Below are 18,334 nucleotides of genomic sequence, written 5' to 3'. Positions count from 1 at the left end.
TTTGGTGGTGGAATTGTTCATATCTGGACAAAAAGAAATAATATCCTTCAATTATCTTACAAGCCTGTACATGACTGCTTCATTAGGTTTAACTGTGGCTATTTTATACCCTTCGCTTTTCTCTGCTGCAGACAACAAATGAAATAACAGAGGTACCTGAAAGTCTCTAGTATAATTGCTGATTTATAAATCCAAGGAAAAAAATCCATTGTTCAAATGATGTAAATGAGTAACCGGACAGAGCCAGGAAAATCTCTTTCTCATGAGATGCTGGTTCTGATTGAAATTGAGCACCTAAGCATGTGTATATATCTATTTCTATATCTATATCTATACTTATACCTATACCTATACCTATATCTCTATGTATGTATTAAAAAGCCCTACCAAAGTCAGTCCAATTTTAGGGCACTCTAAAAATTCACTGAGAGTTTTGGGCATTAATTCAATTCAGGTTCTTCTTTTCTTCTTGTTTATTAGGTGTTTGATTTTATGGGGGTAAGCATGGTAGATCTGGCATTTTAAAAAGTTATTAAAAAAAAGGACATACACTTAGAGATCCCATAACACTGTGCTCTATACAGCATGCCGACGAGCACTACTTATTATTATCTGCATAATGGCTTGTGTTAGAGCCTCAGAGGATTGACTGGATAGTGGTAATCCCTGTTGTACGAGCCCGGTGGCCCTGGGAGGGCACAGGGAAACACATCGGTATGCCTCAGCAGGCACACCAGTGCCCGTGCGCTCTGAAATTGCCCTCAATTACAGCCGCTGGACTGAGGACCCTTGAAGGCCACGCCTCAGCTGGTGGTCAGGCAGGCATAGCTGTAGGGAAGCCAATGAGTGGTGCAACACATGGTACCTCCTGCAAATCGTAGTGTAATTCAGCACGCTTTTAGCAAAAATTGCAACCAGCAAGCTGTGCAAGAGCACGATCATGAAACTTTAGATTTTGTCACAAGGTTTTGGTCTGAATGCGTGGTTGTGGGTTATACGCTGGTAAATAAGCACCAGATTGCTGCCAAAAATATATTCAGAAAATGGAAAGCAGCTGCTACATTTGCGCTTCAGCCAAAAGATGACTGCCATACAAATGCAAAAGTGCATTGACAGGTCCTGCCTGTTCCGAAAGCACAAAGACAAACCAAGATGTTGAAAAAGAAAATCACTTCTGGCTTTCTGCTGCTGAGCAGAGATTTTCTAAAGGGAAAGGTTTGTGAAAAAATGTCCACCCCCAGGTTTTTTTATTGATTTATTGATCTTTAATGAGGCTGCCTTTCGATATTCTATTAGCCAGCATTTATTGCCCCGCATTATCTCGTGATTTCATTGCTGCTCTGTGATTTTATTTAGCTTCTCCAGTAATTTATTTCATCTATAAACTACCCTCAGTACTCACTACATTTGCCTAGCAACTCTCTCAATTTTAATATTATTAAATTAAATAAGTCTAATAAAACCAGAATACTCAAACGCTTTTCGTTCCTCTTTTGCTGTTGCAAATCCTTGATGGCTTGGAAGTCTCAAGTCTTTATCTTCTAACTCAGTGCCACTCAGCAGGGGAGTTGCTTCTGTGGAGTACTGAAAAGCTGGTACAGATTACTTTTGGCCTCTGCTCGGATGCAACTTTTCCATGTTTAGTAAGAATTTTTGCATGGCAATGTGGTGACTATCAACTAGCAGCTGAAAATAAGCACCGCAGAGCTAATGTTCTTGGCAAAGGCATCACAAACTGAGGACCACGTAGAGCCGAGTACCTGCTGCTGTACTTTTTGCAAGGTACTCCAGATCACTGTGGATTTGCAACCCAACACTCGCTAGGTTGGTGCCACAATTGCAGCACCTGTATTTAGCTACATTTAGCTGCCTAACTCCCCTGTTAACAGTCTTATGACACAAGGGAGATGCATCATCTACTCACGTGCTGTTGTCAAACTCTCACGGAATGCTGTGGCACTGGTATAGCTTTCTGTCTCTGCAGTAGAAATCAGCGCTACTGCTGAAAAACACACAAGCTTGTAAAAATTGCTGTAGAGGACCTTATCACTTGTTTTTCATTTTTCCCTCTTTCTTCCCTGTTTCCTGACTAAAGAGGTCAACGAGTTGTAACCTACTACCTGAGATGCTGGCTTCCCTCAGACAAACACCACAAAATTCTGTCTCTAGTCTGTCACAAACTAGAAACTCAAGAGTAGTTTGGTGAGACGGATGAATAAACTTTGAGAAAACATATGGGGCATTTAAGCATGCATTTTTGGATTTCAGCTGAGTTTCAGCTGAAACTCAGTAGTTCTGAGTGCACTTGTTTTGACCTGAAGCCAATAGGGTGCGATGAACAAGCATACATAAATCAGAATTTAGACAGGGTTTCACCAGCTCCAATGAGACAAAACTGTTTTCCCAACTAGCAAAGAGAAGTTTTGAAGAAGTTAGTGTATGGGAGTCACACCTGCAATGCCTGGTGGCAAATACCAACTTATTTAACATTTTCCTTTAATCTTTTTTTGAAGTGCTAAGTATTCTAGAGCTGAACTAGCTATTTATCTGATATTCAAACACAGACAGATGGTGGTTAGCAAGTCGACCTCTATTTTCCCAAGAGGACTATTTCACATTTACTAAAAAGAGTCCACCTTTCCTAACACCTGTCTTATTTTTGGAAAAGTACCATTAAGCCATCTGAACAAACCTGAGAAGGTAAAATGCAGCTGTAATCCGGCTCTCAAAGCCCGAGCATCTCTGGGCTCAGAGATGGAGCTATCATGGAAGCTAAGCAAAGACCAGGCTGCAGTTTTAACAGTCTTGGTTTTGTCTCCCCTCCTCCTCCTCCTGTCTGTATCTGTGCACTCTTCCCTCTTACCAATTCCCAGCTGTCTCTTGGATTTTCATTAAAAACTTGCAAAATAACAGAAATTGAATCAAACTGCCTTTTACAATGGCAGACTTGGACTTGGTGTCCTGACTTGGCTGCAGCCCAAAGGGTCTGCTCAAAAAGCTGATGGTGGCACCAGTGTGAGAACCAGCAGTGAGCCGGAGAGGAGAAGCACTAACCCATGGTCAGCACACCATGACTGCCACATGTCAGGGGCATTGGTTAAAAGGCAGATGTTTCCTGGGCTATTGACAGAAGAGAAATGGCTCAGCTCTGGCTTTTACACTATGACTTTGACCTCGTACCTCCTCAACCAGTGAAGATATATAATCCAGCGAGGAGAATCCTCTCTGTTCACATTGTGTATTTATAGCCTTTGTCATGAAATTGTTTGTTGAGACAGAAGGGCTTTCAGTCCACTTGGACAAGCACTTTGCTGCCCTGCTGTCAGCCAAGCTGGGCAAGTGTCTCTACTTTGGGGATGGGGAAGGCAGAGTGAGAAGCAGCAAACTTTAATTTCAGTGCCACTGTAATCTGTGTTCCCGCCCTGGCATATCTCGGTCTAGCCTCTTCATGCCCCAGGGCTTTCTATTAAGTGGTTCAGCTCCCAAACAGCACTCTGCTGGGGCAGGACGAAGCCTTGTGTTCTTCCTATCTTCCTCCAGTATTACCCCACACACTGCCCATCGCATTACTCGTGCATCTCTCGGTAAATACCGCTATAGTGTAATAAAGGTTACTTTAAGTGAAGATTGCAGGATTGAATTACACAGTTTAAGGAGGACGTTCAATGACCCACAGGCTCATGAAAGTTAGTCTGTTGCAATTGATTTTTTTTGTTTTGGTTGGGAGAACAAGGCTGCTGCAAGTACCAAGGGCCAAATTCGCTCTTGCCGGCTGCTGCCTCAATGGTGGACCATTTCCGAGCCAAAGCCTTGGTGCTGCTATGGAGGGGAAGACAGCATTTGACAACGACTTGCCACGTTGCCTCTTCCCTGTGCTGCTGCTTCACAGGGGCTGTTTTGTCTCTGAAATAGGAGCATGTGCCATGCCTGCGTTTATTCAGGCCATGTGGCAGCGAGTGCACACCTTGCTGCCAGTGAGGGCAGCCCCAACTCCCTTCTAACTGCTGCTTAAAACCTAGCAGTCCTACAGGGATCAACAGCTGGGCTTCAAAATGGAAAGAGACTTTAAAGAAAAAAGTGTTTGCAGACAGGCTGTGCTGCGAGAAAATGCACTCTGCTGGGACTGGTGGGCATCAACCCTTTATTTTGGGATCAGAAGGCAGGAGGTTCACAGCTTCACCTGCTTTCAATTCAGGCTGCTGCCATGCTGTCAAATGCGTGCCAGCTGCTAGTGCATGTATCTCTCCCCGGGGAAGCAAGGTTAAACCCTTCCAAGTGAGTCACGCTGTCCTCCACTGGCCTCAGTGTCACCAGCTCGGAGAAGAAATCACCGAGTTGAGTCATCTGCTGTAAATATTTTGTTTATCGGTGCTTTGTATTTGTACTCCTGTGCTCCAATGTTTGGGTTGCACTTTTTCTAGCTCTAATGTCATTCTATTTTTGTATGATGTTTAATTAAAGAGATACAAGGAATAGGATGATTGTAAAAATATATACTCGATGTCTATTCACTTGCTGAAATTAATGCATATATCCTGAACGGAGCATTAAAAAAGATGAAATCAAGACAGCATTTTCTCATATATTTGTTTTTGAACTGTGGACTTCCTAGTGTATAATGCACTAGGAAAAGGGCTTCAGTGGACATTAAATTGCTACAAAGAATTCAAGATGGTTATTGTGTTTATGTATCTATCTTTCTCCTACGTTCTTGAAGCAATAGAGAAGACATTTTGGCTGAATTGATTACCTTGTGTCGTGGAAGCAGGAACCAAGCTTGCTTGACTTGTGAAATCTAGAGATGCCAAAGATGTTGACTGTTGCTCTAAAGACAAACAGATTACACGGTATCACATTTGGTTGATAGGGTCTTTTTAAAATAATATTAATAAATCATAAAACAACCTGGATCAAAAAGCTTGCAGTAGCTGTTGTGTTAATGCGGACTCTGCTGCAGAAATCCCACTGTCAGAGTTAAGGTTAAATGGTCAAAACACATCCCACAAATTCAAGGGGCAATCAGAGACGGTTGACATTATTAATGCAGACACTTTCACATGGGCTAGCTGTGTGCCTTACTTATTTATGTTTTTATACACTGGGTTCAATTTAACTGCTGTGGAGTGAATTATGCACTTGATGGTGGTGCTCCCCCGCCTAGCCAGAGCCTTACCAGAAATGGTTCTGACAACACGCGGCAGCCATATAAGCCCAGGAGATCGCCTACTCTTGCGGGTTTTCCTCTCAATTGCTGAAGGTAGTTTTACATAGTTATCCATATGCATGCTCTGGTAAAGCAGTGGTATTTATCTTATATCATTATTGAATGTGAATGATGTGCTACTATTGGGTCAAGGAAAAGCGGTGTTTTTAACTTTTCTATCATCACATGCACCTCACTGTCATAATAGGACAAATTTATTCATAGTTGTATAGGCATTTTTATTCCATTTTATAAAAAGGCATAAGAATAATACGTGATATTCAGCACGCCATTTTACATGCTGTCCTAACATGACCGTTTTAACAGGATTTGCGTCAGATCTCTGCTCGCAAATTCCTGTCCAGCAGCGCAGAGGTACCATCGATACCAGAGCACACTGACCTTTCCCTGGCACGCCTCTGGCTCTGTGTACATGACATTTAAGCACAGGTCAAGCAGAGATCATACATCTATTGACTGAGCAACAGAGAAGGCTTCCCCCCCCCCGCCCCTTACCTGAGGTAGTCATGACAGCTGATGGAAGTGCTGAATTTCCAAGGTCTGTAACAAATCAAAGCAAACACTTTTACTCAGGGTGAGAAAGGTGTTTATTCTGCTTTAGAAAAGGGCGTCATTCAAGGGTTCAAGAGTGAGAGAGAGTGCATCACACTTAATTTCCAAATAATCTTTCAATGCACAACCCAACCAAGTCCCTAGGGAAACAGAGGTTTGGGGGAAAAAGGTTTGGAGCCCCGGGCACCTCCAGTCTGCGCCTCAACTCAAAAAGCAGAAGTGAGTTACGTGGTTTTATCCCATACAAACAGAAGCACCTTATTGACATGCAGGTTGAAATAACATATATGACCTGGTGGTGGCACCTGCATAGCTCCATCCATGAGGCATTTCAGAGACTGCAACCTGACAGGAAATTTCAGGGACACTTTGCACTGAAAAGTGCTCACTGAGTTCTCAAAGAAGGGGAGAGAGAGGGATTTATTCCTGCCCAAGCAGTATTTACATCCTGAGTAAGAGTTGTCTTACTTTTTTTTGCCCAGGAGGTGAGGCAAAGTACCCCCTGAGTAGGTTAGGAGGAAGGATTAAATCTCCCCAAGGGCTCCATGAAGGGGGTGAACCATGAAAGCTTGCACACCCCATTAGAAAAACATACCTGGGAAGGCAGCCCAAGTACCTCTGTGTGGTCAGGCACGTTGGGAGGGTGTTGGACAGGGAGTGACCCTCTGCAGACAGGATCTTAGCATAAGTAGATAATTATCAACTCTCCAGCTGCTTTCTTTTGACTGTTTTGAGTGTTGCTCTTCCATTTGCACTTCATTTTAGCCTCGCCTGTGCTAACAGGGATATCGTAGTAGCTGGCTGACATAAGAGGATCCCTTACGAAAGATGCAGCAGGTCTAAAACCAGGGTAGTGGGGCACCTTGAGGTGTGCCCAGCTCCCAGTACATTACTGCAGAGTGTGCAAGGAGAAGCAGGGTGGTGACCTGATGCAAGCTGCAGGGGCTGCTTTGAGAGCTCACCTTGCAGAGGCCATCGGAGGACAAAGTCTCCCTCTCAGGGACCCCTGTTTACTGGGATGGCTTTCTGGTGTCCAACGTCCAACAGGGTATTGGCTGAACCCCCAGGGTCTGCCACAATCTGCACTCGCAGAAGCAAGCTTACACAGAAAACCACACCTCTTTCCATGCTGTTTGTCTACAGCATTTATCTGACACACTCTCGTAACCCACAGCTGAAATGCAGCTGCCTCCTGGGCAGAGCAGGGCAAGCCACCCCAGGAGAGGCATCTCCAAAGCGCTTCAGCTGAGGTGTGGAGGGAATGATTTATCTGTCTGTAATAAGTTGATAATAAGACAAACTTGCAGGGGCAGAGCACGGATTTACCAAATTTACACAAATTAAGAAACATCCCATCAGTTCTTTAATTAGGCAAAAGTGTTGAGGATCTTGGCTGTGTACGTAAGCAGAAGGTAGAACCATTAGTAGGGCTCTTATTTTTAGTTATCAGTACAGTGCTGAAAGAGCTATATTCAAATGCCAACTGAAGCATCAGAAATAACATTAAGTGCCCCTCAAGGCTGGAGTTTAATTATGCTTGGGGTTAATTATGATAGATTACATCACCAAAATATATATTTATTGTATTTTCTCTGAAGTCATAGCTGCAGAAAGGGGTGCCTTACTACCCATCCAGAAACAAGTTTGCAAAACAATTTCTGCAACAGCTTTAGGAATTTATAGACATACCTCTAACATAACCCAAGTTATTTTGTTCTCTAATTTATCCTACCTTCTGAAGCCATGGTGGTAAAAGCTTCGGCTGAGGCTTCATTAGACTTATTGTCTGTGAAGAAAAAAAAAAGATGAAAGCAGTTCTTCAAAGTAGTCAGGCTTTTGTTATAAAGGCCAAAAATTTGGTTTGGTGTTTGTGTCATACTGTGCATTAATATGGCACCTTCACAGAACATAGCTGAGAATTAATTTAATTCTTTCCTTTCTGTCACATCTAAATACATTAACATTTTTATACAGAGTGGATCTATCTAAGCGTTAATATACCCTGCAGGCGAGAATGTAGACTTCTTTAATTGGCAGCTCTCCGATTTGAATACATTTCTACAAAACTGCAAATTGGGTGAAATGAGTCATTTTGGAGAAAAATGATCATTTATCTCCCTTCCCTCTGAAACTATATTTGCAGGGGAGTAAGCTCTGGCTTTTGATGTAGTCTTTCTTTGTGGAAAAACATGCCAACAAGCATATCCACAGCCACAAGTGAACACAGCTGAGCTGCGAGTAGTCACCACGGCATGTGACGTGCCCGTGGAGGTTGCTAAGGGGCAGCAGTTCAGTTGTACTATCTGTTCAGCAAGGAGTAGAAAAAAAGGTGTAACTGTGCATTTGCACCTAAAGACGAGGCATGCACAAGTGGGTGCTAAAGGAAATCAGTTTGCCCTTCTCGCCGGCCACCCTGCATCCTCAGAAACGCCATAAATCTCTGGACCGCCACATCTCCCGCTTTCACCAACTACTTGAGATAGCATTTCCCCACACTTCCCTAATCATGTACCTAATTCTTATAGTACAGGTTACAGGGAAGGTTCTCCATTGCCCAAAATGTTTCAACTGTTTTAGGGGCCTTTTGCAGGTTTCACTGAAGGTGTACATTTTATCCCTGACTCTGTGGGTTTGATTTTCCAGACAGCTTCGTTGCACACATGCAGACTTTCTGCCAGGAGTCCTCAGTGAGAAACACATGATTATAGTAGCTCACTGGTGCCATGTGGCTAAGCTAGTGTATTTTTGGATATCAGAATTGCAGCAAGATACTGCCTAAATAAACAGCAAGCATCTTATGTTTGTGCAGGAGTTTCTTAGCTCATTTAGAGTCTTGAGCAAAGACTTGAGCTAAAAAACCTGCCAGAAAGTTCAAGCTGTGTGATGAACTTGTATAAAAAAACCTTCCATACACTTGGTGTTTTTTCACTATTTTAAATAACAGAGAATACATGTTCAATGTTCTTAACATTTTACATTTCAGATGCATCCTACCTGTAAAAAACCTACCGAGGGAAACAAATATTTCTTCTGATGAAATATTCCATGTTTCATTCCCAAAAGAGGAAAACAGACATGCACACAAGAACATCTTATGTGTCTGGTGGGTCCCTTGCAACATCAGTGTTGATCTCAGCTGATAGAAACCGTCACTGTCTTGTGAGTCTTCTTGTTCAACAGAAATTTCTTGTGGAAAGAAAAAAAAGAAAAGCTGCAAGACCCTCTCATTACACTCCAAACTATAAATCAGAGCTGTGCAGAATATTGCTACTGAAAAGCAAGCTCATATGGCTGCAGGTTTCTTTGCTGAGACACTATCAACAGTTTGGCAAGAACAGCGCAGTTATGCCAGGCCATTGTTCCCATCACTGGCAACTGCAGGGGGCAATGGTCACAGCTGTTCTCCAGCTGTTCCCTTTGAGGAGGTCTGATCCTCCCCTTCACCCCGACCGACACCTACAGGTTCCCCACAGTAGGAGCGGATGAGCAACCATTGCTTTTCTTGGGAACCACTTCTACAGCTGTGCCATTGGCCTATTGACAGGTTGCATTACCTCCAGGCTGCTCCGTCAGGCTCACTCTGTCCACGTACCATAGGATGCTCGGCTTGGGAAATGCCTTCCTCACAATGCAGCTCACGTTAGGCTATGGGGCAGTAAAAGCCAGTTGTTAGCCTCTGGCATTTCTCACCCGGCTTCCAAAATCCCTTACAGATAGCTTATTTACTCACCATCCCGCTCAGGAAGGAAGCAGTCGCTTCCTCTCTATTGCATTTCTTTCCCACCCATTTTTCTGGTTGGAGACACTGTTGAATGAGAGCCCAGGGACACTCCCATTGCCCTGGGCCAGGTGTGGGGTGATGGCGCTCCAACACCCTCCAGTGCTGTGCCATGGCCAGAGAGACGTAAGGTGACCCCCCCCACACTCCTGCCCTCAGCCCAGCACCCTGGGGGCAAACACCCACAGGGAGAAACACTGGCGTCGGTAATGGGCACGGTGTGTGTGGGGAGAATGAGACACCTGCCGATTGCCATGTAAATCCTTCCTTCGTTAAGCAGATAAGGAGGCAAATCCCATGAAAAACACTGCCTAGCACAATGATATGTTGAATATACAAAATTAGCTGCCTTTGTAGAGGGTAAGATATGTAAGAGGTTTCCAGAAGTCACAAAGAATTGCATGCTTTAGATGCAGTAGTCCTGGCTGCATGCCAATTGCTCCAAAAGTCTGTGTTTGTGCTCAGTTTAATTTCTCATCAAGCAATAGATAGGAAGGACTGGAGGGATCTCAAAATCAAGGCTGGATGAAGGGTTGGGCAATAGCAGAGTGGGAAATCTCATCCTCATGCTGCCTGGATGTTCCCAATTACATTTACTTAGCAGCTTATGGCATTAAGAGAAATTGTCCTTTCAAAGAAAGAAAAAAAAAGAAAAAAGCACGTGCTACTCATGCAGCACAAAGCTCTCTTGCTCCCACTTTCAAAGTGGTTCACATATTTAGTTGAAAGCAAGCTTGATGCATTGCAGCCAGCAGAATTCAATCGTTCAGTATGAAGACTGAAACTACCCAGCTGAAACTCTTTCCTTGCCGTGGTAAATAACCTCTGAACTCGTAGTGTAATTGCTTTCCCCTTTTTTCTCTTCATTATTCCCTTATTTTTCAGCCACTTTTAGTTCAAAATATTTTTATAAATGCTTCCTATGAAGAAATACAAATCTGACATCCAAAGTAGATTTAAGCCCTGCAAGAAAGGGTGGAAAAGAGAAAGAAAGGAGTTGGTGTTTGTTTGGAGGTGAAGAATGGACAGAGGCTCTTGGAAGAGTTTCTATTGCCCGGTCCCATGATGGCAGAACCCCTTGCTCTGCTCAGCAGGACAGTGCAGACAAAAGCCTGCAATGTCCAACACCACACCCGGAAATAGGCCACCAGGAAAATTATACTGGTTTTGCAGAACCAACTGATTCATGGCTTGTCTGGTAACAGGTGGATATGGTTAATACAAGGTTCTGCCTGCCCACAACTGCTGTTTCCAAGGAAAACTTTCTTAATTTGGGATGCTCACAGATCAAAAGCTGCAACCCGGATGGATGCAACAGGAAGCAAAGTGTCATAGCTAGTAGCCAGAGTGGCTTGCTAGTCAGACATATGGGCCACAAATATGTTTTATGCCAAGTACGGCCAGTGCAGTACAGCAGACTTTCCCTTTAGGTTTTGCCATTGCCAAGCAGGTGATAAAACCAAGGCCCCAAAACACATGTGTAAGTGCTCAGCTCTAAATAGGGGCCCTCAGACTTAGATCCAATCCCTCCATCGGCATCTGATTGCTCCAGCTGAGTTCTGCTTGGAGCATGACACATTACGCCTGACAAGATCATCACCTTTCCATCCACACACTAGACCATGTTGGTGCCCCAAGCACTGCTCCCACAGCACCTGCTCCTCCCTGTCCCCAGGGGGGCTGTGTTGCAGGCAGGGGCTGCCGCTGCCTACCCCCTTGGAGCAGCATCCTGGGTAGTGGGTGGCCTTCTTTGGAGAGGGATTTTATGCGGTGTGGAGAGGGCAGCTGGAGGCTGCTGGGCAGTAGCCAGCAGATGGGCAGGGAAAGGGAGCATTGCAGCCCCCTGCAACACCACCGACTCCTCACAGCCTCTCGACCCTGTCCTGCAGCCTTCCCTAGGGCTAACGCAACATCAGATTTTGCCCACACCATGGAGAAGCCCTTAGCTAGCTCCAGTTTGTGCTCACTGAAGCAGCTTGCTGCTGCAGGGATGGGAATCGCTCAGAAGAAAGGATACGAACATCTGACATTAACTCATTGACTTGCTTGTCGCCCTGTGAGCTCGGTCAGTTCGGAGGTCCCACCTATGTCTGATTCAGCTTAGCCTGCCTGGCCCTGCTGGGGTGGCATGGTGATAGTCACGGGCATTACTCTTTGCTCCAAAATCGCTCACCTTCTGCAAGATGCCAGCTGAGCCCTCCTGCAGGCTAACAGAGATCTCAGGGTAGGCTGGAAAGCAAACAGAAATGTGTTAGTGAAATGGATACCGAAGGTCACAGTAACAGCTTCTAATGAGACTTAACAGCCTTGTTTCATAAAAAGAGTGAAAATTAAATCCTACATCCACCCACACACCTAGCAAGATAAAAGCTTGCACAGCTCCAATTTGAGGTCAAGGAAGTGGTTTACAAGCATATACCAGCAGCTACTACCACAAAATCCGTGATGTGTTTCACTGTCTGTCTAAACTACTCTTGAGTGGCTTTGCTGGAGAAGTGAGCTCAAACCATCCTGCAGTCATGGCTCCGGCAGCAAAACCACCCTTCCCAGGCCTGCTGAAATAAAACACTCCCAAGCTGTTGGTTCCTCTGGGTGTTTGCCCATCAGAATCATCTACAAAGGCTTTAGCCGCCCCCGAAAACGTTGATTGATTTTGGGTACCAGCTATCCACGTGCTGTTGCCTGGGCAGATGTGTGACAGTGTCACACCACAGATGCTTCCTGCCTTGCGGGGAAGCCCAGAGCTCACCTTCACATCAGAGCAGTGGGCCTCTGATGACCACATCCACAAGAAATGGAAAAAGTGTTTTCTTTTGTTTTCACAGCATTTTGGTTCTAGGCGCGGCTGACTGTATAGGTAAAAGCTGTCAGGTACCGTGACGCTCTCTAAATTGGCATTTCTAAATTAGCCATTGGGATCACTGGTTTGCAGTAATATTAACTAACTTGTTAAGTAAGGACTGTTGAAACTGTGCTAATATACATCAGATCTCAAAAGCCTTGGATAAATCGTGCTTCTGGCCCTTTCTGAACCTTAAAACTGGTCTGGAAACAAGTGCAGCCCCTGGATTACTTAGGAGGGTAATTCTTTCTCTTTCCAACCTAAACCTCACTTTAATCTCTACCATTAAGATAATTTTATTTTCTTTTTTTTTCTAACCCTGTTAATTGATATAGGGTCACCTCAGTTCATTACGTTCCTCTTTGAGGTGAACTGCTCAAGTTTCCCTGTTGTTTTATACAGCGAATCCACCAAGGACTCTTTTTTTTAATTCCCATTTTTCTGCCTAGTGTTACTAATGGATTATGCCTGGCAGTGACCTACATTTAATTATTATGGCCTCATGGTTTTCTGGACTTAGGGTACTTTTTGGGTGGAATTTCCTTTTTTTTTTTCTTTTGGTGGATTCTTCCTATCAGAAAATGAATGTCTTAAGATTTCATCCTTGTTTCTGCCTTGCCAAAACTGTACAGATGGTGGTGGGGCTGGCAGAAGACAACCATACTTCTTCAGATGTAAGAAAAAGTCTGGTAAACTGGATCTTCTAATCTCAGCTAAAAGTTGGCTGGGAGACTAAATAACATCTAGTCCAGTGCCTGCTCTTCCTTTTGTTTTTTTGATGAGAACGGGTATGCTTTTCCACATCTGTATTGGATGTTGTCCTCTGCTTTCTCAGAAGACATGTTTGCTGGGTCACTAGTCTGGCAGGCAGCTCTCAAGCACAGCTTTGAATGATCTAATAGATCTTTTCCATTTAACATCTCAGCCCCTGTTAAGAGTTTGACATTCATTTGTCTTGCTAGGATATTTACCAATGTTTTGGGTCTAGCACAAATTCAATATTTAGTATAGTAGTTTCTGCGGCTGAGCTTTTACTCTTACAAAAAGGAGAAATCAATACTTGGCAAAGTTAGACGTGAAAAGGCCATACATTTTCTCAGAAACTTGTATCTAAAAGAACTCTGTTCTAGAAAAGAAATATTTTAAAGCATTTCAGTCCAAAAGTACCCTCTTAAAAAAAGCTCTCTCGACTGAATGTCCGTTTTTAATCAACCTATCAAGACTCCCAACTTCATTGAGAGACTTGTTCATGCCTTCCCCATCCTCTCCTGCCCAGCTCACAGTCATACTCAGGCCATCTAAAGCATCTGTGGGGAAGCACCACTGCTGCCCCTCAGACTTGGGCTGTCTCTGCTGTGTTTAGCCCTGAAGCATTTGTCAGAGGGATCCTGACAGGGAGCTTTCCCCAGGCGACAGTACCTTCCTCTCCTCATCCTCCTCTGCCCACTACAGCACCGTGGTGCACTAGCTGACTGCCCTCCCTTCCCTTCTTTCATTGCCACCCAGCCCCTGGGGATCAATTGCACAAGTGTTTGGGTGACAGGGGGGATGCTGACTTGCTGAGATGGGAAAATCTCCCCAGGTTTCAGTTGGCCTTGGTTCTCTAGCTGTGTCCTTTCTAATGGCCAGGATGACAGATATGACCAATATAATGTGCTCTTGACATTGTACATGCTTACTATCATGCTTTAGATCCTGCCCTGACCATTTGAGGTTGGGTCTACCTGCTAGGACATAAATGTTCATTTTTTCATTCCCTGGTCAGCTTTGGCACAAGGAACAAGAGAGGTGCTGTCATCTGAAGTGGCTGTTTTTCTGTCTCCAAACGTCAGCTGGAGATTGCTGGATTATCCTGGCCACTGTCTCTGCCTGTTCTCTGCCAGCTCCTGCCCTGCCAGTGCATGGGCGTGTGGGCTGGTGCAGGGGCGGCTATGGACCATCTACTCTTGGTCTCCCCTCCCGCTGCAGCACAAGAGAGGTAAATGGAGAAAAGCTGGTATGATGCAATCATAAGCAGCGTGACTTCAGCGAATGGTAAAAGACAAGAGTGAGACAGCATGAAAAATAGTTATTTTACCCGCAAAATATCAGACATGAAAGGGCTAAAAGCACAAAAATGCGCTTCCTCCAAGATCTGCACTCCATCGGCCTGAGGTCTGAGAGACCTTCCTCAGCATCCACCACAAACCAGCTCTCAGGGAGCCCCTCCACCTAACCATGCCCTCAGGACACCTGCGGGAGAGGCTGATGGCACAGGACCTGGTCCAAAGCCAGGCAGCACTTGCTGGGAGCATCACAGACAGGTCACCATCAAGGGCCGTGGTTGCTTTCTCTTGTCTGCCTCTCTCCCCTGTCGTACTAACATGCTGATGTGGGTGCATGCACAGACAACCACACGTGACACAGTAATTCAGAGAATAAGCCAAATAAAGCAACCTCTTAGGCTAGCAGATACACAAACCAAGGCGAGAGCATCAGCAGGGACGGAGGGGAGGGAGAGTTCAAGTATATTAGTATACTTGAACGACTACCCAGGTAACACCGTAGCTATTTGAAAAATGTTGATTTTTAAAAGTAAAACCCATGTCTGAATCATGCAAATGCAAAAGGAAATTTCAGATCATTAACTTTATTTTTATTTCTCTTGTGTCAGTGACCAACAGCCCCCAGACACAGGTTTTGCTTTTTTTTTTTTTTTCTGCTCCCTGTTGAATCTTTCTTTGCCTTCAGAGCATGAGCCTCACATGGCCATGCTGCCCCCGAGCCGTGGGCTACCTCAGGCAAGTAGCTACAGTCAAGGGACTGTTGACAGACCCACTGTTTAACACCTATTCATTTTAGGAGCGTTGGAAATATGTTTTCCAGACCCACTGCTCTATAAGCAGTAAATGCAGCTCAGTTTTCCATGGGCAGCATTGCTCTGATTCGGTTGTACCTCAGCAATTGTAGAGTAGTTCCTAAGCCACTAGAAAGAGAACAGAGCAGGTAACTAAAGATGGGGAAAGCTTCCAGTGTGAAATGCCAGCCCACATGTTTGCGGTACACGGGCCCTGCCACTCCTGACCAGTTTGAGACCGCCAGGCAGGACCTCATTTTCAGAACCAGAGCCTTTGGCAGCAGGTGACCACCACATGCCTTTGAGGATGTGACTTTGCAGCAACAGTAGTTCCAACTGCTTTAGCTGCTTACTAAATTTTGGCCATGATTTCCTAACCACAGGCAGCATGGTCATTTTGTAAGTAACCGGGGCACGGAGATCTTGATGGCCAAGGTGCTTAACTGTAACCCGCAAAGTGCCAACATAAGCTTACACATCAGGGTGAGACAGTGGCAACGTGCATGCCAGTGGTGTTGATATACGCGCAATGGATCTGCTATTTTTGATGCCAGAAATTGAAGGAATGGCCTCAAATTCTTCCTAAGAACTATGGGGTTGTTTACTAACATTTTAACCCATTGCAGCTGAAAAAAATACAATGTAAATACGTGTATATAAAAACCTCCGCGTATTTCAAAAGCTATTGCCTTCAGAACCAGACAGGAGTGTTACCTTTCCAAGTGCAAGTAAGCGGGCGGTTGGCATAAGGCCCTTACCAAATACTCTCACGGTGGTGCTGCTCTTCTGGACTCTCTCTGGGTGGTACACCACATGGCAGGAAAACACTCTGCCATCATCTGTGATTTTGATGGGGAAAATCTTTAGAGCGTTATTCAAAGTCAGGTGGACTCTTTGCCTGTACAGCGTGCTGCCATTCCTGCACACTGCAGGAGAGGAGGGCTCCTTGGTCACAAGTTCCTCTTTCCTGCCATTTTCCCCCTGTGAAAAGAGCAACCCACACAATGTGTGAAGACCAGACACCCCCCCCCAAACATTTCTGTAGACCAGCTCTATTCCCACTATGAAAATCTTCCCTTGCACCCCTAGCATTGTGTAGTAGTAAGCAGACATTTGCAACATCTATTTTTTTTCCACAAATACATTCTCTCCCAGAACTTCAAAACCAATAGCAGTCATCATCTTTCCAATAAACTATGGAGTAAATATCTGTGTCTTGTGAGTCCTGATCTCTGTAGCCCACAGAGAGGGCAACAGAGCTGCTTTCTCACTGCAGCAATATTTAAGTTATGCTGAGCATCCCATACGTATTAAATATGACTGAAATTCCAAGAAAATCATTGCTCTTTTAGATTTCCAATAGCGAGAAGCTGATAATAATAGCTAAAAGTCATCTCCTCTTAATGCCTGTGTGCCAGCCACCCCTAGATATAGATGCAGCTGGCACATCCTGGACATCTGTGCCTCGGTACATATTTGCAAGCTATACTCTGAATGATGCATGGTGACCCACATATGTCATTGTGCTGACCTTTGGGGTTTTTTTCCCCTTCCTCTGCTACTTTGTAGAGTGAACTAGCAACACTAAAAAGTAGTAAGGACAAGGATATTACCTACAAAATTTTTAAGAATTTTAATATTAAGAATGCACTGCAAAGGGGACACCTAAATAGATAATGAGCTGGGACAAAAGACTAAAAAATCTAAAATATTTTAAAATCACCTTTAAGAAAACCCTCAACAGTTACAGCTCCTCAGTGGCAATAGATAGAAATTAACAGGCAAAGCTCCAGTACACTGCTGGCCGATACTTATCTCTACCTACTGAAATTAATGCTAAAATGTTACATTAAAACACGCATACAAATATTTATCCAGAAAGTGAGATGCAGTATAAAAATATAATGAGCTTTATATCTCACAGCAAATAGCTTAAAAATAGTTTTTATGTGGTTTGCTAGATAACTGGGTTTGCATGTCTTCAGCGTGAATCTGACACACAGAGGTTAACAAAAACATTAGTCAGCCCCTTTTTTTTTTATATTTCAAAGCTGATATCTCACTACCCTACACAGTAACTGTGTATTTTTCAGAGGTACTAAAGCTTCACTACAGCAAAAATCCCTGAGAAATCCAACACAAGGAATATTTTAGTTCTGTTACATTTGCTAAGTTCTTTGCCACTTTCCACGGACCTGCTCTACATGTGCTCCTGAAAAAATTAAAAGCAATTAAGATGGAATTTTCCTTCTTTGTTTCTTTAACAGCTATTGTTTGTGGTGTCTCTGTTGCAAAACCGTGTTTGTACTCTTTCACTTTTTTTTTACAGTCCAACGCGACCGATACCTTTTGTTTAGCAGATTCTGCAAGACACAGTAAAGTCTAACAAATATTTCTATTTCAATCTGCAAAAATACCCTGTAGTTCCTTCTGAAATTTATACCTGAGATGAAAAATACTTACCACTAGCCATTTCAAAGGATAACTGGACAAATTTTCTGACGTCGTGTCCTCAAGGCATGGAATTTCTAAGGTCTGGTTTATCCACACTTCCTTCACGTAGTGCTGCTCCTCTTTTGTTATTGCAACAACAACAACAAAAGCCCAAGAAGGAAAATCAGAAACATGGTGTTCATGGTGCTTTAAAAACCAATGCTGACGAGTCTTCTGTTCAAGGAACAGGCACTTTTTTGATTAGAAGGAAACTGTAATTTTCAGCCATTACCCATAGACACATTTGTTAAGTGAAAGCCCTGCATCTGATTCTAGATGTAGTTTCATGACACTAATTCATGGCTTTACCTGAGTTTTTGGGCAATTAATAAAAACCTTTGCTTAACTGCAGGATCAAGATGTCTCCTTTTGGAGCTGAGAATAATTTGAAGCTTCAATTTTTCTCTTACAATTTGTTTCTGCAGCAATAAACCTTCACGTCAATTTTCTTCATCTATATTTCCTTTTCTCTGAAGATATCCACAGACCTACTTTTCACTAAGCAAGGTGTTCAGCATGTCAGGCAGGTTAAGATTAACCCCGTTTTTCAGTTTAAGTGCTCCTTTCATTATTCTCCAACCTGCCCGCTACCAGAAGCAGAGAACTTCT

At 43.9% G+C, this 18,334-nt stretch overlaps 1 protein-coding gene across 1 annotated transcript in view; it reads right to left on the bottom strand.

Annotated features, from left to right (window-relative positions):
• CD96 (CD96 molecule) overlaps positions 1 to 18,334 on the bottom strand; it is a 36,529-nt gene that overhangs the window by 3,224 nt on the left and 14,971 nt on the right. Inside the window, exons 3-10 of the mRNA XM_009323927.1 lie at positions 17,696 to 17,805; positions 15,991 to 16,213; positions 11,728 to 11,783; positions 9,331 to 9,421; positions 8,786 to 8,962; positions 5,720 to 5,764; positions 4,751 to 4,825; positions 1,925 to 1,999 (exon numbers count right to left, since the gene is read on the bottom strand). Of these exons, the coding sequence (XP_009322202.1) occupies positions 1,925 to 1,999; positions 4,751 to 4,825; positions 5,720 to 5,764; positions 8,786 to 8,962; positions 9,331 to 9,421; positions 11,728 to 11,783; positions 15,991 to 16,213; positions 17,696 to 17,805 (852 nt within the window). The remainder of the gene's footprint in view (positions 1 to 1,924; positions 2,000 to 4,750; positions 4,826 to 5,719; positions 5,765 to 8,785; positions 8,963 to 9,330; positions 9,422 to 11,727; positions 11,784 to 15,990; positions 16,214 to 17,695; positions 17,806 to 18,334) is intronic.

This window comes from Pygoscelis adeliae, unplaced genomic scaffold, assembly GCF_000699105.1.
Source record: "Pygoscelis adeliae isolate BGI_AS28 unplaced genomic scaffold, ASM69910v1 Scaffold124, whole genome shotgun sequence".
NCBI lineage: Eukaryota > Metazoa > Chordata > Aves > Sphenisciformes > Spheniscidae > Pygoscelis > Pygoscelis adeliae.
Note: the sequence above shows the minus strand (reverse complement) of the source record. Positions and strands in the feature narration are given on the sequence as shown.